The sequence below is a fragment of the Rhinocladiella mackenziei genome (assembly GCF_000835555.1).
Source record: "Rhinocladiella mackenziei CBS 650.93 unplaced genomic scaffold supercont1.6, whole genome shotgun sequence".
In the NCBI taxonomy this organism is placed as follows: Eukaryota; Fungi; Ascomycota; class Eurotiomycetes; order Chaetothyriales; family Herpotrichiellaceae; genus Rhinocladiella; species Rhinocladiella mackenziei.
In genome coordinates, this window is record NW_013550599.1 from 2,123,705 (window position 1) to 2,150,076 (window position 26,372).

Here is a 26,372-nt window from a genome sequence, read left to right on the forward strand (position 1 = left end):
CCTGAAGTCGGCTCCAACCCGTCCTAGATCTCAAGCAAATCGGCCTCTCGCCCGAGTCACCAGACGCGGACCGGACCATATAACCTGGCTAGTCTCTATGGCCTTGCATAAGCTTATGCAAGGGAGATCGGGCGTGGGGAGGCACGAGGTCTTTCTGAATTTGACTCGTCCCTCGAGAACGAGGCAGCTCGCCACGAAGGTTAGTTGATATTTGACCACATCTAATATCTACTTGAGAGGATTTGGTCCGGAGACTGGAGCTTTCGATTGACATCATAGTCTACCATGCGACTTCATTTAAGCTCTTCCTTAGTCGACGAGATCTATGATGGAATGCGGGTCATCGTCTTTGGCGTGAGCCGAGCACTTGTGCATCCAGGGGATTTTGTCGGATAGTGGCAGCGACTGCGCTTCGATCGTGGACGTGAAAGGCCAGCTGATGAAAATAACCAAAATAACTCGTTGAATTCATTCAAGCCCTTGTCGTCAGTATCGTCGGTCGTCTTTTCTTACAGCATGTCATTTGGGACCTCGACTTGGATCCATTGAAGGACCCTAGCCTAGGGAATAGGAGGTGAAATAGAGATCGATTAGAGCAAATGACGCTGAAATGCGACGAACATAGACTAGATCAGACAATATGATTTGGATACGTCATGGGCAAGACATGAAGACAATATGATATCCCTTCGTTCGTGACGGTTGCTCTCATCTGTCGATACTTTCGGTCATCATGCACCCCTCCCTCTACTCACACCGGGCCGTGCGTCGAAAGGCAAGATAGACCTTGCACCATTCCCCGATCATGGTAGTAGTCCCAATCCGTACATATTCTAGTACTCAATTATGCCCGTGGCTGCGTCTTCTCTTTTATGTTATACATCTACATCGACCATGAGATTGGGAAGGTACCCACCCAGTCAAATTATGTCTTAGGATTGGATTCTATAAGATTTTTCTTCTATACGCACACACATCTATCAGGACCATCGTCCCCAGTGGAACAGAGAAGAGGATTAGGAGTGGAGCAAAGGACTCTGACAGGGAAAGGACTGAAGCCTCGAAGGCCGGGCGGATCCGTATTTTACATGAGCAATCAAAAACCGAAAACTCAAAAGCCACGGCCTCTTCAACGTCTCTTGTACACAAGTCTCTCCTGATCCAAAAACACAATCGTAGCTGACAAGGGGGCAATCTATTTTCCCAGACATGAGCCCAGACCCTGACCAGAAACTCCGTGAGCCTTCCCCGGCCCAGTACGGTAGACTGAACTTTTGTGGTTGTTGATACAGGACAATGCAGTCAGCAAAGGCAAAGCCAAGCATTTCTTCTATCATGGGAGGAAACCGTCTCTGAAAGATCATCAGAATAATCGGAGAAGCAAAAGACGACAGGGCATCGTAACTTCGTAGTCGTAAAGAATGATCCAACCAGCCTCGAACCTCCCAACCTTGAGCCTTTCCCTCAAACAATTTCCTTTCCTTTCCCTTATCCCAAAATACTTTCCAGCCCAGAAACGTCTGGCATACCAGAAGGCTCACATCGATGTAGATATCTGGCCATGAGTTGAACCAAGCCGTCCGGGCTCGAAATATCTCGCCTGCGAGCGATTTGTGTGGCGAGACCCAGAAACCAGTGGCGGTCATCTGGGTGGTGCTCTGAGGAATTTTGCGCTCCCACGCATGCCATCCAGAAGACTATCTCTTCGTGATGTACCGCCCAGTCTTCACTGGATTGCATCATTGTGCTCAAAGCCTGGCGTAGGCGACTGGGGTTGGCCCATGTAATGGATGAGGAATCTCTATTGGATGAGGAATCTAGTTGAGAACGTCGCACAGATTCCATGTCTGAAATGAGACACAGAATGGCCTGCTTCACACTCTCCGAAAGTGCAGGTTGTAGAAGTTCTGGCGAAGACGTCCCTGAGGGAGAGTGGGTGTAGAATGAAAGTAAACGATGAACAAGTGCATACGATCGTCTCCTAGCCCACGCCTCTATTGGAGATGGCGTGAAGTTGAGGAGACAAACAGATTGCTCCACTCGAAACCATTCCACCGCGTCAGCAATGATCAGCGAAAGTTCGTGTTGCACTGCGGCAGAATATTCAAGCATGGTCGAGTCACTAGGAACAATTCCATTTTGAGCCAAGTGTGGTAGAATCTCTCCTCGCATTGTGTCACTGGGCAGTAATCCGGGATCCCAAGTCAGTGCCATGAGAGGCGCTTCTCCCGCGCCACCTGCCACCAACAAATCCCACAGCCAACAAAGCAGTTGCATGGGAAGCTCGAGAATGTTCAGTCCTCCCATTGCTCTGACGAGATGCACGACCATTCGAAGATGTGTTCTGGCGCCTTCAAAGTTGTCCACATATCTTTCAAAAGTGGAAAGTGCTTGAAGATCGAATATGAGAAGTTCGTTGGCACGTGGATCACTGACCAGTTGATGTCGTAAATATTCCAGAGCCCTGCCCATGCAATATTCTGGAGAGTCATGCCGTTCGAGCGGAAGCCTCAGGACATATTTGAGAAAACCAGAACTGGCCGCAAGCAATGAAAACATATGCATCCTATTAGCCAGACAACCTTGAACGATGCGATCTATCGTCGCGACTGAAGAGGCAGGAGAAGCCATGTTTTCATCCAGAACATCCAAATCCTGGAAGATGGAAGGCAGCCAGCTCCCCACCGCATATTGAAAAGCATGATGGGACCACCAAGCGTCATCTGGGGTTTCCAAATACAAAAAAGGGTCGGTACCGTTGCGTGTGATGTGAGTCAAAGGCGTTGGAGAAGGAGCAGACGAAGTCTCGGCAGAGCTGGCCTCAGACAGATTGCCCTGTCTACTCCAGCCCACAATACTTTGCGCTCGAGTGGCCTGATTTTGAGCGGTGTCGAGCCTCTGTTGACGCCTCAAAGCCGCCCTCCATTGTCTGGCATGACTGGTGATGGTTCGAAGTTCATCTCGTTCTTGTCTGGTAGCAGATAACCTTTCAGATTCAGGGCCACGATTGATCCAAAGGAAGTCAGGACTGTTTTGATGGTCGTTGTCGTTGCTGCTGTTACTTCTACTGTTTGCCCTTCCTCGTCCACGCCGTGATGCCATAGCAGAAGTCGCATAATCGAAAATCCATGTTGAAGCCCTGGAGGAGTAACAAGGAGTCGAGGTCTATATCTACCTTGTGTTATAGTGCTCCGCCACCGAATGAAGGCCGATGATTTAAGTTGTATACCCAGGTCGTCAATAGCCAAGAACTTGAATGGCCTCATGGTGGCCGCGAGATAAATTCGATACATGAGAGTATTTTTTTTGCCGTTTCATGGTGCCCCGATACCACTCAACATATCGATTAACAATGGCAATAACCGCAGGAAGTTCGGGAATGCTGTTTTCACAAATTCGTCGCGAATGGCGCTGACGGCATTACTGGATGAAAAATATCATTGGAGTAATCCTCAGAGTCAAGTGCATGTCGCCGCTTTAGAGATCGTTCTCCCTAGAAGATGCAGCGCCCCGGTTGCGTCAGAGTTCATCGTACGGCAAAATGTAAGGCCAATGTTGATGCAGCAGGACCCTGACAGGCGATCTGAAGTCTCACCTGGTTTCTCAGATTCGGAACATGCTGGCGCTAGTAATTCGGGTGCGATGCATGGCAACTTATGCTAGAAAAATGTGGAAACCCGATGTAGATTGGTCAGGCTTACCCCCGCCAGCCGAGTAATGAGCTTTTCCACGGAACTAGATGTCACTGGGCGGCCCTTGCAAGGTTCCGAGTATCAGAGTGCATTCAGAGCACAAGGCATGCAGTATTTGCCACCTCTACTACCTGTAGCGATGCCATGAATGCTATAGTGCTCATCGTTTCATTTCGAAATGACAAGACGCCTCTCGCTTGCCATCAAAATTGGCAAACGCCAAATGCTTCTGAAGAAGAACAGGTGGCGCTGCGTCTAACGCGTAGAGTTCGGGGTCAATTTTCCGCAGGACGTCATGTCACCCGCCCCTGCGAGCTTGATACTCACCGTCGTGCATGAGGTGTAACCCAAAAATTCCTGTTGACAGTGCTGAATTCGTGAAATTCGGACGTAAAATGACGCCGTGAGAGCTAGAACGTCTTGCCAAAAGCCATCTCGATCCATAGAATCTGCGGCAGGATGTATTTGTCAGAACTCTGAGGGATGATTTCCCCCCTTTCTCTTAACATTTGAATTCCTTTCGACAAGATCGAGGAGAGTTCGATCGCGATCTAGATGGGACCCGGAGGGTGGTGTTGAGAGTCGTTGGGTTAGTTCTGTCGAAGGACGGCCTGAAGCTGCCAAAAGAACCGCACCGAGCTTTCTTCCAAGTGAGTTTGTCGAATTCTCTCTTGACCCAGATCATGAAGACGCTGTTGGATTCGAGATTCTTCTCTCAAAGCCCGTTGACGATAGGAATTCTCGAAGGATTGGCAATGGGGAAGACTAGGCTTTGGGATCCGGGCTTTCTATAGGAAATGACACACTAGAAGTCCACAAACCTGAGCCCAGATCACAGAAGTCTTGAAGAATCTCGTCTCGAATCGATGAGATCATTCACGGTGCTGGACGAGCAAACCCCCGCATCCCCCCTTTCTTCCTTTCTCATACATGGAGCAGGTCGGAGCATGGCATCTGAAATGAAGTGTCCGAAGCCATTGCCGCTTGGAAATTATGTTCGGGAGAGCGCGGTAAGGTGGATAGTAGTTGCTTTCAAATTCCTAGAAGCCACAGGAAGAAACCGCAGTGATGACAGAAAGGAAGGAGAGAAAGAAAGTCAAAGGGACTTCATTGGCCTAGAGATTATCTAAACTGGATACGGCTGTTGATGTCATAAGGCGTCGGGTGAGGGTTTTTACTCCTTCGTTGGCGTCGTCTGTTTTGACATTCTCTTCCGAATCCCATGCTCCTCTTTTTCCTCTCTTCTCCGAGTGACCCTTAGACCCTGGTGAAGTTGTTGAAGTCTGTTGACCCACCCTGGTCTCTGCAGGGAAAATACCTCGTCTTTTCTTGCGTCCAGAATGTCTTGATCTACTTTGCTTTGATGACTCAACTCGACGAATGACAGGAAGTGCACGCCTTTGGCATCTAGGTCCTTTTGCTCTCTCCTGTCATGGCCTCGATCAAGGCCAATTGTCGTAAGGCCGTCTGCATTGGCAGAAATTATGCGTGTGCCTCACCCAACCTTTCCCCGAGACAGGCCCGCATAGTGACTAACCACCATCTTGCAGTGACCACATCGCTGAATTGTCATCAGCTCGTCCTTCGCAGCCTTTCTTCTTCCTCAAACCCGCCTCGTCTATCCTCTTACCCCAAAAGGGTCCTATAGTGCGCCCTCGCGGAGTCAATGTACACCATGAAGTCGAACTGGGTTTGGTTATCGGCGAGACATCTACCCCGCTGAAAAACTTGCGAGCCTCCGATTCCAAAATCATCGACTCACTTAGATGCTACTTCCTCGGCATTGACCTGACAGCGAGGAATGTCCAAGACGAGGCAAAGAAAAAAGGTCTCCCGTGGACCATCGCAAAAGGCTTCGATACCTTCCTGCCAATCAGTCATGAGATCCCTGTCGACCGTATACCTGACCCCCACAATGTTCTCCTGTGGCTGAGTGTCAATGGCGAAATGAGGCAAAAAGACAACACCAATCTCATGTTGTTCAACATCCCTAGAATGCTAAGTGACATCAGCAAGGTCATGACTCTTGAGGAGGGTGACATAGTACTGACGGGCACCCCGAAAGGTGTTGGGCCACTCAAAGGCGGAGATCTCGTTAAGTGTGGATTAGAAGCGGATGGACGAGAAGTGGTTGAAGCAAGAATTGAAGTGGAGGTGGTGGACGATGAATCCGAATACGGGTATGAATTCAAGGAGACTTGAGTTGAAGAACAGAGATTGCATCTGCCTCTAAAAGCAACACCATCATCGGAACGGGACAATTATCATCGAGACCATTCAGACACGAATCGCATCGCATGTGCGAAATAAGAAGAGCTCCGATCTACAACAACCCTCCGTTGACCATTTGTTCAACGGAACCTTGCTTGCACCGCGCCTGTCTTCCGAGAGGTCCACGGCTCTTCATCACTTGACGTTGACAGTATGGGAATCTCTGGTGGCGGTGGCAGTGGGAGTCTTCTTCCTTTGCTTCTGTTTTGTCTGGTTGCAGCGGTCGGCAACCGGAGACGGGCTGAAATTTCTGGTGTGTACGGAAATACGGCATCATCACTACTGTCCTCATTCGACTCCGCCGCTGGTCTTTTGAGTGGTACTAGTTGTGGTGTTCGGTTTCGGTGTCCTGTACTCTCGCTTTCCTGCAAAATGAACTCCGCTCCCTTGGGTCTCTTTTCTGGAGCGTTTCTTGCTGTTAATGTTGGAAGACGTTCAGGTGAACCAGCCTTCTTCCTTGTGCTTATGTTTGTCCTTTCCTTTGGTTCTCCAAGCTTTGCAAGAGATTGTTCATCCGAGGTCTCGTTGGACGTGTTATTCAATTGCGGTCCTCGTTTGGTCGGCGTCCGGATATTCCTAGATTTGGCCCTCGGCGTCGAATGGACGTCCGGAAAAGCAATCGAATCATTGTTGTCTGGGACTTTGGTTTCCGGAAGTTGGGATGATTGGAATTTGGGACGATATTCCGTAGGTTGTCCCTGCGCCCGACTATTCCTTTCATGTAAACGCCGGCTTCGACGCAGTGGCCCGGCACTTGTCTGTGGTTGACCACCATGTCGATTCCTCTGCGCGACTGTCAACTTCGGCCTTGTTATCGATTGCCCGAGTCTTGTTCGATTATCTTCGATTTTTCTCGAATAATCGAACGTGCTAGTGATGTCGAGCTCTGAGCACCGATTCCGAAACAAACTGATGTTTTCCCAGTTCCACCCCTTCGAGTCCAGCCACTGATGGCATTGCCTTTTCTGGGCACTCCCAAGCATACCCTCGACGAATTCTCGTACAATGGTCTCCTCAAAACAGTGAGGCGCAGACTCAACAAGCGCCATACCCCGTGAGTAGTAGGACTCCCAGCCTTCAAAGCTTCCTTGCTTAAGTGCCTTTATACTGGAGAGCGGCGAGGTATCTGCTTCTGGAGGCGGCAACAGTTGCAGAGCACCGTTCTCCTCTGCTCGAGGGCGCCAGTAGCCTGCGGAATTGACTGTATTGGCATTCGCATCAAGGTCCAGGTCTTCCGGCAGAGTCTCCTCTGTTGGCTTACGCGGATGCTCGACATGGTAGTCTGTCTCACGGGACAGACAATGATTCCCCCGATGTTCTATTCGTTGAGAATCTTGCACTTGGACCGTGGGATTTCCTGCAGAAAGGATTAGATGCTTCTGCGCTGACCATGAGCTATTCTCAATCGTTACCTGCTGCACAGGAGGACCCCCGATGTTCGAAGGTATCTTGGATGCGGCTAACAGAGTCCGGTGATGGGCCATAGACTTCATTGACCCTGTTCAGGAGTGATTCGACGAGCGAAGCCTCCGCCTTACTGTCGATCGTGTGTTGAAGGCCTTTCACGTCAGCGATGATGTCTCCCTGCTGGTTCAGCAGGGCGTCTGCCGCATTTTGGAAGTGAATTCTCACTGCCTCAAGTTTGTCGTCAAGCTTGGCCCTCATCAACTCCTCATTGTGACGGGTTCGGTCGCAGCCAATGCGAATGGTTGAAATCTCATCTCTCATATTGTCCCATGCTTTCCGAAGAGACTCGAGTCCATGGGACCTTTTCCTCAAACCGGTATCGTGTTTTTGTTCGAACGTTGATGGGTCCTTTTCAAATATGGTCCGACTCACGTGGACGGCAGCGCTCAGATCTTTGATCTCATCACGCATGGCCACAATCTCTTTTCGCCAGGTCTGCAGCTCTTCATGAAGGAACGCGTTTTCTCGGCGGATCTGATGAGCTCTGAGCAAGTCAATGGCATAGCTGACCGTGGCTTTCTTGCTTGAGGGGAGAGCCGAGGGCATGGCAGACTAAGGAGGGACTTGCTGAGAAAGGATCAGGAGGCCCAGAGACCAACCCTCGCCTAATTAGGTGATTGCTAAACAGAGACCGGTACGTCGGGCGAACTGAAAGAATAACAATTTGTGAAAGCCACTGGAACGCTGGCACTGAAGCTACGCGGCGAGGAAGGAGCGAAGGTACAAGTATGCACCACAACTTGATATAGGTCATTTTCTACAACACATTTCAATTTGAATCAATTCTCTACTTGTCTATTGCAAGAAACAGATTGTCATCACCCTTTCATGACACATGAAAATGCTATTGGAATCTCCCCCCTTTTTTTTTTTGGTTTTTGGCAATCTGAACGATACCCAACAATGGCTAGCTAGCTAGCATTAAGAAGCATAAACGCCCGCGAAATCTGCCACATTCCAGACGACACTAGGCCGCTGAAGTTGTATGACCGCGCTCGTATGCTCATGGAGAAGTGCAAGTGAACATAGCAGGGATGAAAATACACGACTTTTTGTGCGGCGACAGCGTTGAGCCAAGCAGTCGGAGACACGCTTCATCCCACTTTTCTCAGGCAGCCGCGTACAAGTTTGAATGTAGCAACAAACGCCGTTCAAATACCGAAATGGAACATGATCGAGGATGTTGCAAGTGAGATTTTGTTTAGATGAGGTCTGGAATTTGGTTAGCATGGGGGTTTAAAGGGAATAGAAGATGAGGCTTACCAGCAACGTTCATTGGCATCTCCTCGATTTGGGTGCTGTAGAACTGTTCGATCTCTCTCATCATGCGGACGTCATCGGCAGTGACGAAGTTAATGGCAACCCCCTTTCGACCGAAACGACCGCCACGACCAATACGGTGAATGTAGTTCTCACGGTTTGCCGGGAGATCGTAATTGATGACTAGTGAGACTTGCTGAACATCGATACCACGAGCCAAGAGATCGGTGGCAATGAGCACACGAGAAGATCCGGATCGGAATTCCTTCATGATGACATCTCGCTGGGCCTGCTCCATATCGCCGTGCATGGCCGAGACCGTGAAATCACGAGCCGTAAGCTTGTCGGTGAGCCAGTCGACCTTTCTTCGGGTATTGCAGAAGATGACAGCTTGGGTGATGGTGACGGTCTCATAGAGATCAGAAAGGGTGTCGAGTTTCCATTCCTCCTTCTCCACAGCAATGTAGAATTGCTTGATACCTTCAAGAGTCAATTCGGCCTTCTTGACGAGGATGCGGACGGGGTCACGCATGAACTTGGTAGTGACCTCGAGGACATCTTGTGGCATGGTGGCGGAAAGGAGGACAACTTGGGTTGATTGTGGGAGGAGCTGGAAGATGTCGTAGATTTGCTCGGTGAAACCGCGCTGGGACAGAAAAGTCAGTATTCTTATTCGGTCAGTTTGAGGATACAATTTCACTTACAGAAAGCATCTCATCAGCCTCGTCCAAGATGAACATCTTCATGTTGTCGGTCTTGAGGACTCGGCGCTGGATCATATCTTGGACTCGTCCCGGCGTTCCAACGACGACTTGGGGGCCGTCTTGGAGAGCCTTCATATCTTCACGGACATTGGTACCACCAATACAGGCATGGCATTCGACATTCATGAAGTCGCCGATGGCAACAACGACTTTCTGAATTTGCTGAGCCAATTCCCGGGTCGGCGCGAGGATGAGAGCCTGGCAGGCCTTGAGGTTCGGGTCGATCTTTTGGAGGCAAGAAATCGAGAATGTGGCGGTTTTCCCGGTACCAGACTGTGCCTGCGCGATCACATCAGATCCTTTGAAATTGTCAGTCATTTGTCGTGAATAATTCAGGGGGCTTTATTTTTCCAGCGTACCTTTAATGACGGGCATGATAGCGCGCTGCTGGATAGCAGATGGTCGTTCAAAACCGTAGGCATAAACACCTTCAAGACCGTCAGAAACCTCGCTCTTTTTGATTTGAAGCTTTTCTTGACGTACCTCGGAGAAGTTCCGGCTTCAAGTTCATCGCATCGAAGGAGTCGGTGACTTCATCGTAGTTTGACTCGATTTGGCCTATTTGTGCACACAAGAAAAAAAAATCAGTAAATTTGTTGAGAAATCATCTGGTTGTGTCCTCGACTTGCTTGGAGGGTGGTTTCGATCGAGGGAGTACTGTTGAGGGGTCGCGACGTACCTTCTGGGACCTCCTCAAGTCCTTTGTCCGCCATGATTGCGAGAAAGTTGCTGGATCACAGGCGACTTCGCCGGTGATCTGGTTGCGCGGGGATGAAAGTGGCGTGCAAAAATGACTTAGGCGCTCCGTTTGGCGTCTAAGTCTGCTCTTTGTTTGTGTTTACTATGAAAATGCTAGCCAAAGAATTCTCTACTGTGAGAATCCAAGTGATCTAGCAAAGCTGTTGTTGTGTTCTGGTTGTTTGGATGCGGTATGAATGAGAACAAAATTTTTGGAACTCTTTAAGCGGCTTCTTTACTCTCGCCCCAGGCTTGGCACACGCTAGAGAGGTTTTTGGCCACTGCAAAAGGTCTCCACTCAAATTCATTGTAAAATGACCCTTCAGGCATCAAAAGTTCCGTCCCAATTTGGCCCTGGTCCAGCGTTGTTCACCAGACTCTCGTAATCCGCCCTCGATACCTCTCGTAGGGTCTTTGTGGTTCGAAACCTGGACTACGGTATCACGTGCTGCATATTCGGTGGCCTTCCAAGACTGTCTCTTTCTTGATATTTTGACGAATGATTTTACAACCGGGAAGGCATCCGGAGATCCAGGATCAAGATTGGCCAGAAGCCTTCCAGGAGAACAATGACGGCCAGAATCTGTCCCAACACGAATCGGACAAGCATCCGCTGGGAGTTCGGCCAGCTGGGAACGCCCTTACATCCCACGAAAATGCCCAGGATTATATGGGTAGTTTTGGACGACTGCCAGATGCCTTATTCTTGATAGTCTTGGAGTTCCTCGACCAGTCAAGTCTGGTAAATTTGGGCTGCACATGTCGAGGACTGTACGCTTATTGCTCCTTTGACCAGTTATGGAGAGACATTGCAGTCAACGACATGAGTGATGATTTCTCATGGCGGGGGAGCTGGCGCGCTTCTCTTAGGCGTCTTCCTTCTTCCCGACCCGCAAAGGTGGACTGTACACATCTCTACTCGGATGCTCTGCACCGACCTTTCCTTTGCTCCCAGTTGTCTTTGGATCCATATGTTTCAAGCATACCGCCGAAGAATGAAATTCCACGGATGGGAGACCTATCACCTTCTGGATTCAATGAGTCATGGGCTGATAGACCTTTCATCCTCACCGCTCCGGTGAAAAAGTGGCAGGTCTTTAACAAATGGAATCAACAGGATCTTCTGAGCAGATATGGCGACACCTCGTTTCGCGCCGAAGCTGTGGATTGGCCGCTGAAGACCTACGTTGAATACATGAATGACACGCGCGATGAAAGTCCTCTTTATCTCTTTGACCGAGGCTTTGTGGAAAAAATGGACCTAGAAGTGGGCACTCACGGGGCATACGAGCCTCCAAATGTGTTCCAAGAAGATTTGTTTACACTTTTGAGAGATCAAAGACCGGACCATCGATGGCTCATCATCGGCCCAGAACGGAGTGGAAGTACATTCCACAAGGATCCAAACGCAACCAGCGCCTGGAACGCCGTTATTCGAGGTTCGAAATATTGGATCATGTTTCCTAGCTCCATCCTACCGCCAGGAGTCTACATGAGTGAAGATCAGAGCGAGGTCACCTCTCCCTTGAGCATTGCCGAGTGGTTGTTATCTTTTCATGCTGAAGCCAGGAACACTCCCGGTTGTCTGGAAGGGGTGTGTCGAGAAGGTGAAGTTTTGCACGTCCCATCAGGTTGGTGGCACCTGGTGGTGAACCTGGACCCGGCGATCGCAATCACACAGAACTTCGTCCCCAGATCACATGTTGGTGCAACTGTCGGATTTTTAAAACATAAAGCGAATCAGGTGTCCGGGTTCAAGGAGACGATCACCGATCCCTGCGCTCTTTTCATGGAACGCTTACGGGAAACGCATCCCGACCTGGCAGCTTCCCTCGATGACACCGGTACCAAGAAAAGAAAATGGGAGCAGGTGGTGTGTGAAGATGACACCGACGGGGAGCGGCAAAGATTTAGCTTTGGATTCGAGACTGATATTGACAATGACGGGGCATGATGGCGCTTGCTCTTTCAGGCTTCCAATCTCTTCAGTGGCACGCGACCGATTTGGTGGATGCAAGGTTGCGGCCAAAGAGGATGTATCCAACGAAGGCACCGACTGCAACAGCTAACATGACCCAACCATTATATGTCATGAATAGAAGCCTTGAGAAGATTAGTCTCAATCCAAGTCGAGGACAGGTTGCCATACATGATGAAGAAGCTGTAAAAGACCTGTACGGCATATAATCCTGCCTTGATGATTGTCCCTTTTCGTTCTTCCGCTGCCTTGGAGTCTCTTCCTATGCCTAGCAATGAGCTTGATTCGTTCAATTGTGGTGGTTCGCCTTAATGGTCTCAGTGATGACGGCGATAACATCGGGTAAGGCAAACATACTCGAAGCACTAGTACTGTACGCGCTCATACGCGCATGGTAGCTCTGTTCGTATCTTCGGCTGATCTCGCGTATGCATTCGTAGCCCGCCGCAAGAAGAACGACGGCAAACAAGGATAGGATCAGAGAGAAGGTGCTGGTGACTCTCCATTGTCTAAAGACAATGCAAAGATCTTTCGAAGACCAGGTGAATAGCATCTATTGCAGTCAGCCATGGATCCGGTGATAAGTTGTTAGGAACACGTGCATTCATGGAACAATGTCCCTCCCCCATATCCATCCCGCCATGGTCCATATCGCCGTGATCCATATGCGAATGATCCATTCTGATTGAGTTCTCTGTGAGTTGGAAGCTGAAGTTCGGGGGCTGCGGCTCTCCACGCAAAGTGCAAACAACACAAACAACACAAACCAAATCGGCGACTTTCAAACCCGCAGCCGCAACAAATTCACCATAAACCACAGCCACCTGGCGCCGAACCGAAGACATCACTTTTGAAGAGCAAGTTGTTCATAATGGCTGAGAATGTCCCACCGGGCTCTGCGACTAAGCCTGCGGCAAGTGCAGATCGACCTGGTCTCCCATACTACGAAAAGCTGAGGAGGGACTTACGCGACACTTTGCAGAAGAAGCGAATACTCGACCGCAACCTTGTAAGTGGAGACCGAAGTGAACCGAATATCATGACTGATCGCACCAGGCCGCCATAGAAGATCAAATCTACCGACAAGAAACCGCATACCTAGAAGAAACGTCCGTGGCCGGAAACATCGTCAAAGGATTCGACAACTACATCAAGGCATCGGCGGTTTCAGCCGCTGCCAGTTCAGCAGGAACAATATCTGGAAGTGCTGTTGGCGGCGGATTAGGAGCTGGACGACGCAAGGCCGTTGTGAACGACGGAGATCGTGCGTTCTCTCGAAGTTCGGTGTTATACATGAGAGATTCGGATTCCCCCAGCAGTGCCACCAGCACACCAAACCACTCGGCAACGCCGACAGGAAGTTTCACAGCGGAGAAAGGGGGGGGTAAGAAAAAGAAGAAGAGCTTGGCTACAAATGATGACGATACGGATGGGAAGTCGAACAAGCGACAAAAGATATCGTTTGGCAGTTCGAGGAAAATTCAGGACGATTGACTGAGATTCCCATCCGCGGCACCACAACCCCATGTGATTATAATTCACATGATAAACGTCCTTTGGTTTATCGAATGCGGCCAAAACGCTTTGTATCTCTCACAGCCTGAAGCAAGTCAATCAGACCTTGGCATGAAAAATCAGCCCAAGAATGCCCTTTTGAATATACTAATGGGCCTCGGCATGATCCACTCAAACGCCACTGCGTTTTCGCCCATCGGAAGATGATGATGTCGGATCACGGACGCAGAGAATTCGGTCTATGTTATACGACTGTTATATGACACGCGGCGCTCCACGCTTATGCTGCTTTGAGCATGTCTTGGGGATTGATGTTGTACTTCTCATCCGAGGAAGCCACTGTTCACAAAGGACCAGCAATCGTTCTGCCTCGAAGTCTACCGTTTTGCGAGCATGTTTCTCTTTGCCACTAGGCTCCGAGTCACAGACGTATCTCCCTGCCAGTATCCACCATGTAAATTCGGGATCAGATGTACGGTACGATCTGAGATGCCATGCTAAACTGGCTACGTGGGTTTTGACGATGGGTGGCATGGTGAACGCCGAAGGGAACCACAAAAGGCAGAAGAAGGGTGTGCATCCCTGCTTCTTTAACATGGTAACTAAACTGGCTCAAGTATGGTAGAATGGAATGAATGAAGCAAATAAAGCATGTACCACCTGATGAGATGATTGATGCGTCCAGCGGCGTGTAGACGATCATCGCGCTGAGTGGTGGAGAGAGGCTCTTCGGCGGACCAATGTCGAGTGCCACTGACCACTTTGGGAATTTGATGCCTCGGGAGTCGGCAGTTTCTGTACTTTGATCATCATGATCCCTTCCCGTCCCTTATTTTTCGTCCACCTCTCGCAAAGACAAATGCTCAGGGGTCTTGGAGCTACGACTCGTGGATCAGCACGGTTCTTAGTTTCATCGAGGAGGAGCATTGTGTCACAAAGCCGCCACAACAGAATGTCGCCGCTTTCACCGGCTTCAGCGGTACGTATCAGCACCATTCTTACATTTGCCCCCGGATTATAACAATTCCTCAGAAAGCCATTGAACGGTTGCGATTGTACACTCCGCCGGATACAGCATGGCCCTCTATGCCTCTCTCGCGAAGAGCTGCCGTTCTGATCCTACTGTTTGCTGATGAAAAAGGTGAATTACGAGTAGTGATCACCATGCGTGCCAGCACTCTAAGTTCGTATTCCGGTCACGCAGCCTTACCAGGAGGCAAAGCTGAAGATGGCGAGACCGCTTTCGAAGTTGCCAGACGTGAGGCGTCAGAAGAAATCGGCCTTCCAAGACGTGCATCGGCCCTGCCACCACCATTCAGAGTCGAGCACTTGTGTGAGATGCCGACGAATTTAGCGAAAACCGAACTTGTGGTCCGCCCGTGCGTGGCCTTTCTACATTCTTATGATCCGGAGACGGGACTGGATGCCAGTGTTGCGGAGAGACTACTTCCCCGACTGGATGCGAGAGAGGTGGCCGCTGTGTTCTCAGCGCCGTTTAAGAACTTCCTGTACACGGAAGATCTTCCTGGCCAGCCCAATTTGCCTGGCAAGCCAAGTGACTGGTACAAAGGCTCATGGACCGATTGGCACCAGAGTCGATGGCGGATGCATAATTTCTTTGTTCCAGTCACAAATCAGATTGTTTCGAAGCCGAAGAAAAGCGAAGGACAAAGAGTTGCGGCCAGTAATCTGGACCAATATTCAAGATACAGAGTATTTGGCATGACTGCCAGAATTCTTGTCGATGCTGCTCGCTACGCATATGAGCAAGAGCCGACCTTCGAGCACAACAGCCACTTTGGGGACGAGGACATGATAAATCGACTTCGCAAAGTTGGGCGGCTCGGAGACAGAAGAAAACCAACAGATGAACTTACGAAGGAGGATCTGGTCAAAGCTGCGAATCTGTGATCTTACATTGTCGAGGTGACCCCCTGAGGACGTGGGAACTTCTGTGGAATGCTGCGACATCCGCTACAATCTCAGCCCCAAAATAAATACCGTCAATTGTTTCACCTTCAAGGAACAACGTCGACACCGTCGCCGGCTACGGTGAAGATTTCATTGACTGCTAGCAGTACTTCCTTGGAACAATGACTCCATTCCGTGGCACATGGGGCAACATGTGCATGACGACTGAAAGCGACCGCCTTTGTCAAAATGTCACCTGAAGCGTCAATGCCGGTCACTCAAGAGGTTCGCTCAGCCACGCCGCCAACTGTGGACAGATGTCTGCCCATCCAGACTACAGAGAGTTCTGAGGCCGAACGAGGCTCGATATCCTGGAGATGACGTTCTGTCCGCCGCTACCAAACTCCCGTCAAATCTCCTCACCGAATGCAGATGAGATCTCCCCCTCCTTCCCAAGCCCTTCTGGATCTCCAAAAACAAGGCTTAGAATTGGCAGTATCAGGGCCACCGAACAATCTTCAGGTCACTGCGGGTCATGTATCAACGAGATCGACACCTTCTGACAGGGATAAACCCTTGCCACTTGAGCCCTCGGAGAGAAAAAGACGGTCGTCCAGTGTATACAGTTCCGACACCACGATATCCAATATAATTCGCATGTATGGAGGCCATCGTGAACTAGACGAACTACCACCTGTGGCGATACTACATCAGCCGCAAGCTTATCGAGACACTGTTGCGCCGTTGCTCATCAAATGTCTGAGTCTGAGTCACTCTCGATCAGCCGCTTTTCAGACAAGCCCGATGCCAATGGAAAACAAGATCACATCTTCTTTCGTTGAATTTTCGCGCGCTCGTTGTGATCAAACACATGAACCCGTGTCGCCGCTTTCTACGTCGTCTACCAACCATCATCGACAGGCAGCCTACGATCAACTAGCTCCCCCATCACCACAGGTATCATCTATCGAATTGTCTATATCTCTCTCACCAACTCCCCCTCTTCCGGACGCACTGTCGGGCACGATATCGGATGTCGAGGGTTTCGATTTATTACCATCTCCGTTGGGCTTCTCTCGTTCAAGTCCACCAAGTCCAGTGTTTGACGAGTGGAACGAGCCTTCCAAGTTTCACTATTCAAATCATCACCAACATCCCCAAGGACATATTCAACAATATGCATCTGGTCAAGCCTGGTCTGACCATTGGCTGGAAGACAGTTTCGTCCGCCACAGCCCTGTTTCGGAAGCCGCCAAACTTGAAGGAAGAAACTCCCAACCCAGCACAAGTTTGTCCGAGAAGGAGCAAGAGCATGTCACGTCCTATGCAGACACCCAACCCACACAGGCTAACGACGAAGCATCAGCCCTCAAGACGTCGCAGAACAGTCGTGCCCGATCTAGCCTCCAACAAGGGGTAACGAATTTTCTCAGAACCTTGTCCATCTCTAATCGAACAGGTCGGAATCAACAGTCCGCACCCTCGCGCGAGAAACAACCGAGCATTCCCGCAACGTCATATCAAGTACACGATGCCGAGATCTTTTCCGAGAAACACAACAAGACACAACAAGAAGGACAACGGGTTCCTCCCCAGGGAAGGAAGTCTCTCGACTTCTTCATGGCGTACCAGAGCGGTCAAAGTCAACTTGTCGGGGTGATTGAGGGAGTTAAACGGAAACTAACCCGAAAGATATCGCAGAAGCGGCGGAGGAAGCTGAAGCAAAGTATCATTGTGGTTGGGCTGAGTGAGACTACGAGCGCGATGGATGCAATGAAGCGATTCCCTGCGGACGATGAGGATTCGTGGATTTGATGATGGCGATGATGAACGAGTTCTTGGATAGAGATGGACATCTAGTGCCCGGACGAAAAGTAGACATTGCTAAAGAGGTGATGATTGAAAGTACGTGAGATTATTGTTTCGGCGAATACTGTGTACTAGGTGCTCGACAAGGCCCCTTGTTTGGCCCCTATCTTGGTAATCGAGCAAGGCTGAATCTAGGACTTCGAGCAGAGCCTCAGAAGCGGAAAGCTGCAGTTGATAGGCCGGTCGGGGGGAATAATGGTATTAATTCGGGAGCAGTGTCTGCTATTGCCGCCTATCTGCTCCATGTCCAGCACATACACTCCAGATAATATCTATCGTTGTTCTCGTTGCTCTCTTTGTAGTATCAGAAATCGGTGATGGCTTTGACACCCAATCTACTACGAAACCAATGTCATGCCTCCTAGAAAGCTGCGTGTAAAATGCTCAGGTGGCATGCCTTGCAATCGCTGTGGAAATTTGGACCAGAGATGTGTGTATGGCTCTTCGCAAAGGAACAGAAGGCTACGAGCTCGAGATACATCTGTAATCTGGGGAACATGAACTTGCAGACAGGATCTGAGGAACTAGCATCGGCAGACAATACCTGATGTGGTCAAATGAATCAAATGAGTGCGCTGAACGCCGTTGTAAACAGCACCTCGTTATGCCGACCTTGAGAATACTGTATTGACAATGCGAAATTTTACTGAATTTGCCGTTGTATCAAACGACATCGTCATCCTCGACGCTTTGAAGAAGAGTCTGATCGATTGTATTGGCCTCGTCGCGTTAGAATTGTTGCTCATTATACAGACACAGGGACTATCAGGCACCCCACGTGTCCTCAGGTACAAGCTGTTAGGGCACCCCGCACCCAAGTAGCCATTATGCAATGAAACATCATCTGAGTCTCACTCGTGAAACATTCAGTCTGTTTGTTCTCCAATCCATATTGTGTATTTTCCTCTTCTTACTCTACCGTTTCTCTCGCTATCCTACCGATTCATCACTCTCATTTTTCAGCGACAACCATGGGAGGCGAGACGTCCTCTCGAACGACATCCTCCTATCCCCAACTATCGGCGGGCCCAGTTGGACAAAAGATTCAGAGCATTTACACTGACCGCCTGCGTCAATTCACCTCTGGTGGCCAATACGAAAAAGAAAATCTCCTTTCGTGAGTCAAACTGCGCTCATGGGACGGAACATGAGCCTCAACTGACCGGAATATCTAGCAAGCTCTATCACGATATCTGTGACGACCAAGACCATGTCAAGCTCTCTGTTTACTCCCCACCTGACCTATCCCGTCCGACCTTCAAAGAGGCAACTTCCCATAGCTTCAGACCTACGCATCGAGGTGAATCCTTTGGCCCTTCTTGGTCTACGCACTGGTTCAAGATTCAGCTCACTGTTCCCAAGCATATGCTGGGTGGAGAGCATCTCGAGTTCCATTGGGATGCAAACAATGAAGGAATGATATGGACCCAAGATGGAAATCCTCTCCAAGGTCTGACCGGCGGTGGAGATCGTACAGAATGGATACTTCCCGACAGCTGGCGAGACGGAAAAGAACACGTCTTCTACATTGAAATGGCCTGCAATGGAATGTTTGGCAATGCTCCTGGTGGTGACAGCATTCAGCCCCCGGACCCGAACAAATGGTATATGCTGTGGAAGGCGCAGATTGTGGATGTCAATCTTGCTGCCCGTCAGCTGTACGTGGACTTCTGGATCATTGGTGACGCCGCTCGGGAATTCCCCGGTGACAGCTGGGAAAGACATCAAGCGTTACAAGTTGGCAATCAGATCATGGATGCGTTCATTGCGGGTGATGGCTCCACCGCCTCCATTGAAAAGGGCCGTGAGATTGCGCAGAAGTACATTGGCCAACATGTTAACTCGGCCAAGGTATACGATTCAGACGAGAACAGCATTGTCTATGCCATCGGCCACTGCCACATTGATACATGTTGGCTATGGCCGTGGGCTGAAACTAAACGCAAAGTCGCACGGAGTTGGTCGAATCAGTGCGACCTGATGGACCGGTACCCAGAGCATCGATTCGCGTGCAGTCAAGCACAACAGTACAAGTGGCTCAAGATGTACTATCCCTATGTTTTTGACCGAGTCAAATCAAAGGTCAAGGAGGGTCGGTTCCACCCCATTGGTGGCAGCTGGGTTGAACACGACACCAATATGCCGAGCGGCGAATCTCTGGTCCGGCAGTTCCTTTACGGCCAACGTTTCTTCGAAAGCAATTTCGGTGAACGCTGTCAGACGTTCTGGCTTCCAGATACTTTTGGTTATTCGAGTCAATTGCCTCAGTTATGTCGACTTGCTGGTATGTCCCGATTCTTCACGCAAAAGTTGAGTTGGAACAACATCAACAACTTCCCGCATACCACGTTCAACTGGGTTAGTTTGGATGGAAGCCAAGTAATCTGTCACATGGCACCGAGCGAGACCTACACCGCAGATGCACATTTCGGAGACGTGAAAAGGAGCGTGACTCAACACAAGAGCATGGACCAAGACAACACGTCCCTTCTGGTTTTTGGCAAAGGGGATGGCGGGGGTGGTCCCACGCGAGAGATGCTTGAGAAGTTGAGAAGATGTCGCGGTCTGAGCGACACGATCGGACTCCTTCCGCGTGTGCAAATGGGCAAATCTGTGGATGATTTCTTCGCGAGCTTGGAGAAGAAGGTTGAGGAGGGCACGAAATTTGTCACCTGGTATGGAGAACTGTACTTTGAACTCCACCGGGGCACTTATACAACCCAAGCAAACAACAAACTCAACAATCGAAAACAAGAAGTGATGCTTCACGATATTGAATATCTGGCAACTTTGGCGAGTTTGAAGAGCAAGAGCTACAAGTATCCAAAGAAAGAGATTGACGAGATGTGGGAAAATGTTCTGCTCTGCCAGTTCCATGACTGTCTGCCTGGCAGCTCGATTGAGATGTGCTACGACGACTCTGATGCTCTTTACGCCCACAATGCGAAACTGGGAGAGAAGGTCAAAGAGGAGGCCCTAACCGTGCTTGGACTCTCTCGACACCTCAAAGCAAATTCCGAACTCGCAGCGGTCAATACTGCTCCTTGGAAGCGCACGGAACTGGTGCCCATTCCACACGCCCAAGCCAAGTCGCAGGAGCAACGATACACGTACGTGTCGGGAGGACCAGGCGTGGTGGCCACCCATATTGCGTCGGCCATCCGGTCCACCGTGTCGGTCAACGAGATCAGGAAAGGCGTCTTCGTGATGAAGAACAATCGACTTGAGGTCGAAGTTGAGGCTGGCTGCATCACATCGCTCCTGGATTTGAAGGCAAACCGAGAAGTGATTGCGAAGGGCGGCAAAGGGAACCAGCTCGTCATCTTTGACGACAAACCGTTATACTGGCAGGCTTGGGATGTGGAGGTTTTCCATCTCGAGTCTCGAAAAGAGCTCAAGTCAGAGGCTTCCGAGATTGTGGAAAATGGACCCTACAGAGTAAGTGTGGCGACCAAGACTCAGGTCAGCCAAGACAGCTGGGTGAAGACGACCATCAGTCTTGACGCCCGCGACGGTCAGGACCAGATCGGATATGTCTCAGTCGAGGCAGAAGTTGAGTGGCGTGAGAAGATGAAATTCTTGAAGGTCGAGTTCCCCGTGGACGTGGTCAACACCGAAGCAAGCTATGAGACACAGTACGGAATTATTCGTCGCCCCACCCACTACAATACCAGGTAAGAGTGGCGATTACCCAACCGGGGAAACACCTATGTCTAACGTTCGCAGCTGGGATATGGCGAAATTCGAAGTGTGCTGCCACAAATTCGCGGATCTCTCCGAATCCAACTATGGCGTTTCGATCTTGAACGACTCCAAATATGGATTTGCAACATGTGGCAACCTCATGAGGTTGTCACTGTTGCGTGCTCCCAAGGCGCCTGATGCACACGCTGATATGGGTCGACACCACATAAAATGGGCGATCATGCCGCACCAAGGTGCTCTAAGCAGCGATACCGTTCGAGCAGCGTACAACTTCAACCATCCGATGAAATTGGTGTCATTGGTCGACGATAAACCACCGAAAGAATTGTTCACGGCCGTGACCCTCTCAGGGGCCACATCGCTTGTTCTAGATTGCATCAAGCGTGGTGAAGACGATGAGGATGTGTCTCGGGGAGAACTGACTCAACGGTCGGGACAGAGTGTGATTCTAAGAATCTACGAGGGTTTGGGAGGAAAGAGCCGAGGAACGATTGAGACCACCCTTCCCGTCAAGAAGGTGTATAAGACCAATGTGCTGGAAGACGACCTGGAGACAGTGAAGATGTCGGGGAAGAATAAAATTAGCATTGACATCGAGTTGCGGCCATTCGAAGTGGCCACATACAGATTGCAATTGTAGGATGGGCCCGGGACCAGGTGGTAAGAGTTGGAATAAGCGGAAGCATGCCAATGGGGGAACGCACATGGATAGGATGTAATGATAAAAGCAGTCATTGTGTCGGTAATATGGTCAGGCACGGAGTATCCAATATGAGTATGGTTCACCTGTTGAAAATCTGCGTCGGCCATGACAAGGCTGAGAGAACGGTAGGCCCTTAGAACGTGCCAGGGTAAAGAGGATTAGGTGGACTGCTTCCGTCGCATAGAGTACGAAGGCACGCAGGAGGAGTGTGATTGAGAATTGCTCGCTCCGACTAAAACTTGAGTTTAGGCTCGCGTTACAGACGAGTTTGGCTGGGAGAGGGTGCCGTTGTTTGGGTATTGACTGCCTTGGCGGGCGTTCGCTAAGCAAATCAAACCACCATCACCCGGTCACTGGATACCTGGTCGGTTCGTAAGCCCATGCAGAGCCCTGGACGTCCCCCCGAGTTGTCGACCATCCACAGCCAACGAACCATCTTGCAACTTTTCTTTGTCTTCGGTACGACCCAAAACTATGTTCACGTTACGTGGTGGTGTTTTGTTTACCTGGCCCCGTCCGTGAAAACCGGCCACGAACCGACCTGCCCGACGACCGTAAAATTCTACCACGTCCTTCGTCGATGTGATCTTCGCTCCAATAAAGGAGTTGGGCAACCATCCATCGCTCTTCACGGCTGGTCCTCTGCGCAGCCTGCGCCCGACATAAAAATAACGGGGTTACGATCAATCCCCTCAAACTTACAACTCTTTTCCCGACCTTCCTCGCTCTCGCGCGATTGCGCAACGCATTCCTTCACGATTTAATCCGTAACGAATCGAGCGGCCGTTCGCAGAAATACATTGAACTGATTGTGGTTCTCTGCCATGGCATCTGTCAGCGTCGGGGACACGGTCATGGTCCCTGGGGATATGCACGGGGTCGTCAAATTCATTGGCCCAGTAGCAGGGAAAAAGGGAACCTTTGCGGGTGTACAACTCGCGACAGAATATGCTCCCAGAGGCAAAAATTCCGGTGAAGTTGACGGAAAATTTTATTTCAAGACTACCATACCCGGATCTGGGATTTTTCTGCCATTGGAGAAGGCTGTCAAGAAACCTGGTCCTGGTGTCGGCCTAGGCGTCAGAGCAAGCCCAGGACCAGGAACACCCACAAGATTGAATAATTTCAATCAGGGAGGACGAACACCAGGTATCGCAAAACCCAGTTTCAGTCAATCCGTGGGCCCGGGTATGAGGGCGGGCGCCGCGAGTCCTGCGCTTAAACCGCCTGCGAGACGAGAATCTCTTCCGCGGCCGTCGAGTCCTCTGCGGAAGGCCAATACACCTACGCCCAAGGTTCTGGCGACTCCCAAAACACGACCGAGTGGTATGGGATTGGCAAAGAGTACAAATGGGGGACCAGGACAATACAGGCCCGGTCAGCGACCAGCCATCAATTTCAGCCAGAGTTTAAGACAAAACGCCTCAACACCGAGCCAGTCAAGTGCAAGTCCATCGCTGGGACCCGAATCCGGCTTTGATGAACTCACAGAACAAGACGCAGATGCCACACCAACGCCGACGCCCCACGGGGATAGGAACGTAGACGTGGAAAAGTATGAGGTCAAGATACGGGGATTGAATGAAGAACTCAACAACGCGAAACGACAATTACGCGAACAAGGGACTAACTTTACCGAGATGGAACGGAATTTCAATGAATTACAAAAGCTATTACCTGGTTTGGAAGAAAGTCAAACCAGAAAACGCGGCGGTGCTGATGATGATGGAGATCTTCCACGAGATGTCGTGTCGCTTCGTGACGCGCTGAGGGAGAAGAACGAGAAGATTAAAATCCTGACCGCCGAATTTGACGCAAACCGAGCAGATTTTCGGTCGACCATCGATACATTGGAAATGGCGAGTACCGAAACAGAACGAGTCTACGAGAAAAGAGTGGACGAACTATTAGAAGAAGTCAGGAACCTACAAGATCGAAGCGAGGACGTCGAGTCTGTGGCGCAACAACTTAAGCAGTTAGAAGAATTGGTCCAAGAACTGGAGGAAGGCCTAGAAGATGCTCGACGAGGCGAAGCCGAAGCACGCGCGGAGGTCGAGTTCCTGAGAGGGGAGGTGGAAAGATCGAGATCCGAACTCCGGAGGGAACGTGAAAGACTGAAAACGGAGGAACAATTGAATGGATATTCACCCGGCAATATCCAGGATCTCGAAACACAGCTAAACAACAAAGACGATGAAATCCGGGGTCTGAAAGCAATTATCCAGAACCTGAACGATTCACATAACAAGGTCTCCAAGACGAATGGGAACACCGGCTCAAATGGACACAACCGAAGCGACAGTGCAACGATCCCTCATGATGATGATGATAACCGCTTTAGCATGCAGCAACAGATCCGCGACTTAGAAGCCCTGCTCCAGCAGAAAAGTGCACATGAAGAAGAATTGGTCAATGAAGTTAAGCAGCTACGGAATAGCGTTACTCTCTCTAAATTTCCAATGTCAGGGGCAGCGTTTGGAATCCACACGGCCATGAGATCCGGCAATGGCAGTCACTCACGTGGGAATAGTGACGAACTGGATCGGAAACATTTGAGTACAGGCACGACCGGGAGTCAAAGGACTGTCGTTCTCGGGTCGAAAGGAAGTGGACATGGGAGGAACCAAAGTCAACAAATCCAAGAATGGCACGACGCCCGCTCCGGCGATGCATCGCCGGTCAAACACCACGAATACATGCCCGACATGAACGTTGGTCCGGATCGAGAACGAGAACAATCTGACGACGGCGTGACGGACGTCTCGAGCTCTAGTGCCGCGTTGTGGTGCGAAATCTGCGAAGAAGGTGGTCACGACATTCTGACTTGCTCGAATATGTTTGGTCCCGGCAAAGCTAAAGGACAAGGACAAGGAAGCTTAGGAAAGCGAAGCGGTAAGGAAGCGGTTCGCGAGGGCCTCCGCCGAAGCGGCGACCACAACGTAACCTCAGACTTAGGCATGGATCAATCAGGGTCTGCAATGGATATGGGGATGGGTTCAGACAGGCCCGCGCCGCTCATGAGTCGGAAGTTCAGCAACAATATCGTGCTCGGCGCATCAAATCCGCCGCCGACAATGACTCTGCCATCACCGCCTATCCACGACGAGCCAACCCCCTCGCTATCAAAATCTGATCCCGCGCCAGCCCCGGTACATTCCGTCTCCGGTCCCATCGAAGGCACAGGGGCACAGGCAGGCATGCTCGCCGGCCGGACCAGCGGGGCTATCGACCCGGAGAAATGGTGCGCTCTGTGTGAGCGCGACGGTCACGATTCCGTCGATTGTCCACTTGAAGATGCTTTCTAGGAGACGAGCACGGGCACTGCAGCATCGCTGACAGCCAAGTCTTGGGACCCACATCGGCACTGAGGAATTTTGGGGGGTTCGTTGGCTTGGGCTAGCCTTCTCATCCGCGATGAGATTCTTTCTGTTTCAATTCAAACCTAAGGCTTGGGATCCTGCCTGCACGGGATGTGGGATGGGATCAGAAAACATCTGAGATGATTGCGTATTGCGTGAGTGGGTTGGGCGTGTTTTTATACTGTGGATTAAGATTCTTTTTCGCTTCTTTGATAATGTATAATCGTTTTGGACATTGTCTTTGGATCCTCTTTCCCTGTTGCTGGTTATTGTCTCTCGAGCCTCTTACGTCTCCCTCGCCTTTTCATACGTCCGACGGCCATTTTCTGTTCCTTCATCTCACAAGGCTCGCAAAACGGCGCACAACCTCCAGAATCCATCGACTTCATCCGTAGGTGTCCTTCCCATTCCACATTCAGTCGTAATACTCCATACGATACCATCGCCCCCTATTTCTCTCCCAGCACCTTTTCCACCATCTCCACGTGTCTCTTCGTGCCCTCTTCATCCTTTCCCTCACCAGGCCTGGATACAACACCGCCCCATGCTCGTCAGCAACTCCTCGTACTGGCTGTTGCCGGCTATCGGCAAGTTTCTTGGTGCTTGCCTTGATTCAGTCGTTGAGGAATTCCGGATATAGCAGGAACAGCTCGTGTTCGAAGTACACGAATCTACTGCGCGATGAGGGTTTGCCGTCTGAAAGACGTGAGATGTGTTTTGGCAGCATGCTGGAGAGATGGCAGAATACAGCGCTCGCGCAAGTCAGTGGCGCGGAGCTGGCCGAGGATACGCCTTGTAGATTCATGATGGCTCATACTCGTCAGTTGACGATGGTGTCTTGTTCAGCATGGAAACTCTGTTCTGTATGTAACGGCCGAAAGGTAGAGAAGATGAGTTGATATATACATTGCGATCGTTCGGCTCTTCGCCGTCGTATCAAACATTCCTCTGGATAGTGTTGCTTGGCTTGTCGTATTTGACTCGACCAGATCCCTTCCGACTGAACTGACTTGTTCGTACCGCGGACGCTTTAACTGACTCTGTGAACGTGGATCTCTGCTTGCATCTTGTATGAACCTTCTGTGAGCGAATTGGTTCGCTCATTCAAGGTCTGAAAACAACGATCTTGCTCACTGATCT

The 26,372-nt window shown here is 50.3% G+C and overlaps 11 protein-coding genes across 11 annotated transcripts; 7 read left to right on the forward strand and 4 right to left on the reverse strand.

Moving 5' to 3' along the window:
* Window positions 1-1,488: 1,488 nt before the first annotated feature.
* Z518_08554 (uncharacterized protein) lies at window positions 1,489-3,102 on the reverse strand (the record flags this gene model as incomplete). The annotated part of the gene is made up of 1 exon (XM_013414294.1): window positions 1,489-3,102. One exon carries the CDS (start codon window positions 3,100-3,102, stop codon window positions 1,489-1,491), a length of 1,614 nt encoding a protein of 537 aa, XP_013269748.1.
* A 2,022-nt stretch (window positions 3,103-5,124) lies between these two features.
* Window positions 5,125-5,894, forward strand: Z518_08555 (uncharacterized protein; the record flags this gene model as incomplete). The annotated part of the gene is made up of 2 exons (XM_013414295.1): window positions 5,125-5,180; window positions 5,243-5,894. The coding sequence occupies 2 exons, from the start codon at window positions 5,125-5,127 to the stop codon at window positions 5,892-5,894; spliced, it is 708 nt and encodes a 235-aa protein (XP_013269749.1).
* Window positions 5,895-6,043: 149 nt separating this feature from the next.
* Z518_08556 (uncharacterized protein) lies at window positions 6,044-7,976 on the reverse strand (the record flags this gene model as incomplete). Its single annotated transcript, XM_013414296.1, has 2 exons — window positions 6,044-7,320; window positions 7,376-7,976. 2 exons carry the CDS (start codon window positions 7,974-7,976, stop codon window positions 6,044-6,046), a joined length of 1,878 nt encoding a protein of 625 aa, XP_013269750.1.
* Window positions 7,977-8,631: 655 nt separating this feature from the next.
* Window positions 8,632-10,167, reverse strand: Z518_08557 (ATP-dependent RNA helicase eIF4A; the record flags this gene model as incomplete). Its single annotated transcript, XM_013414297.1, has 5 exons — window positions 8,632-9,336; window positions 9,395-9,753; window positions 9,814-9,882; window positions 9,938-10,012; window positions 10,134-10,167. The coding sequence occupies 5 exons, from the start codon at window positions 10,165-10,167 to the stop codon at window positions 8,632-8,634; spliced, it is 1,242 nt and encodes a 413-aa protein (XP_013269751.1).
* Window positions 10,168-10,691: 524 nt separating this feature from the next.
* On the forward strand, window positions 10,692-12,146 carry Z518_08558 (uncharacterized protein; the record flags this gene model as incomplete). Its single annotated transcript, XM_013414298.1, has 1 exon — window positions 10,692-12,146. One exon carries the CDS (start codon window positions 10,692-10,694, stop codon window positions 12,144-12,146), a length of 1,455 nt encoding a protein of 484 aa, XP_013269752.1.
* A 31-nt stretch (window positions 12,147-12,177) lies between these two features.
* Z518_08559 (uncharacterized protein) lies at window positions 12,178-13,015 on the reverse strand (the record flags this gene model as incomplete). The annotated part of the gene is made up of 4 exons (XM_013414299.1): window positions 12,178-12,295; window positions 12,342-12,477; window positions 12,528-12,723; window positions 12,938-13,015. The coding sequence occupies 4 exons, from the start codon at window positions 13,013-13,015 to the stop codon at window positions 12,178-12,180; spliced, it is 528 nt and encodes a 175-aa protein (XP_013269753.1).
* A 26-nt stretch (window positions 13,016-13,041) lies between these two features.
* Window positions 13,042-13,664, forward strand: Z518_08560 (uncharacterized protein; the record flags this gene model as incomplete). Its single annotated transcript, XM_013414300.1, has 2 exons — window positions 13,042-13,179; window positions 13,227-13,664. The coding sequence occupies 2 exons, from the start codon at window positions 13,042-13,044 to the stop codon at window positions 13,662-13,664; spliced, it is 576 nt and encodes a 191-aa protein (XP_013269754.1).
* Window positions 13,665-14,637: 973 nt separating this feature from the next.
* Window positions 14,638-15,596, forward strand: Z518_08561 (uncharacterized protein; the record flags this gene model as incomplete). The annotated part of the gene is made up of 2 exons (XM_013414301.1): window positions 14,638-14,664; window positions 14,718-15,596. The coding sequence occupies 2 exons, from the start codon at window positions 14,638-14,640 to the stop codon at window positions 15,594-15,596; spliced, it is 906 nt and encodes a 301-aa protein (XP_013269755.1).
* A 426-nt stretch (window positions 15,597-16,022) lies between these two features.
* Window positions 16,023-17,411, forward strand: Z518_08562 (uncharacterized protein; the record flags this gene model as incomplete). The annotated part of the gene is made up of 1 exon (XM_013414302.1): window positions 16,023-17,411. One exon carries the CDS (start codon window positions 16,023-16,025, stop codon window positions 17,409-17,411), a length of 1,389 nt encoding a protein of 462 aa, XP_013269756.1.
* A 1,025-nt stretch (window positions 17,412-18,436) lies between these two features.
* Window positions 18,437-21,810, forward strand: Z518_08563 (uncharacterized protein; the record flags this gene model as incomplete). Its single annotated transcript, XM_013414303.1, has 3 exons — window positions 18,437-18,582; window positions 18,641-21,139; window positions 21,192-21,810. The coding sequence occupies 3 exons, from the start codon at window positions 18,437-18,439 to the stop codon at window positions 21,808-21,810; spliced, it is 3,264 nt and encodes a 1,087-aa protein (XP_013269757.1).
* An 887-nt stretch (window positions 21,811-22,697) lies between these two features.
* Window positions 22,698-25,178, forward strand: Z518_08564 (uncharacterized protein; the record flags this gene model as incomplete). Its single annotated transcript, XM_013414304.1, has 1 exon — window positions 22,698-25,178. The coding sequence occupies one exon, from the start codon at window positions 22,698-22,700 to the stop codon at window positions 25,176-25,178; it is 2,481 nt and encodes an 826-aa protein (XP_013269758.1).
* Between the last annotated feature and the right edge of the window lie 1,194 nt (window positions 25,179-26,372).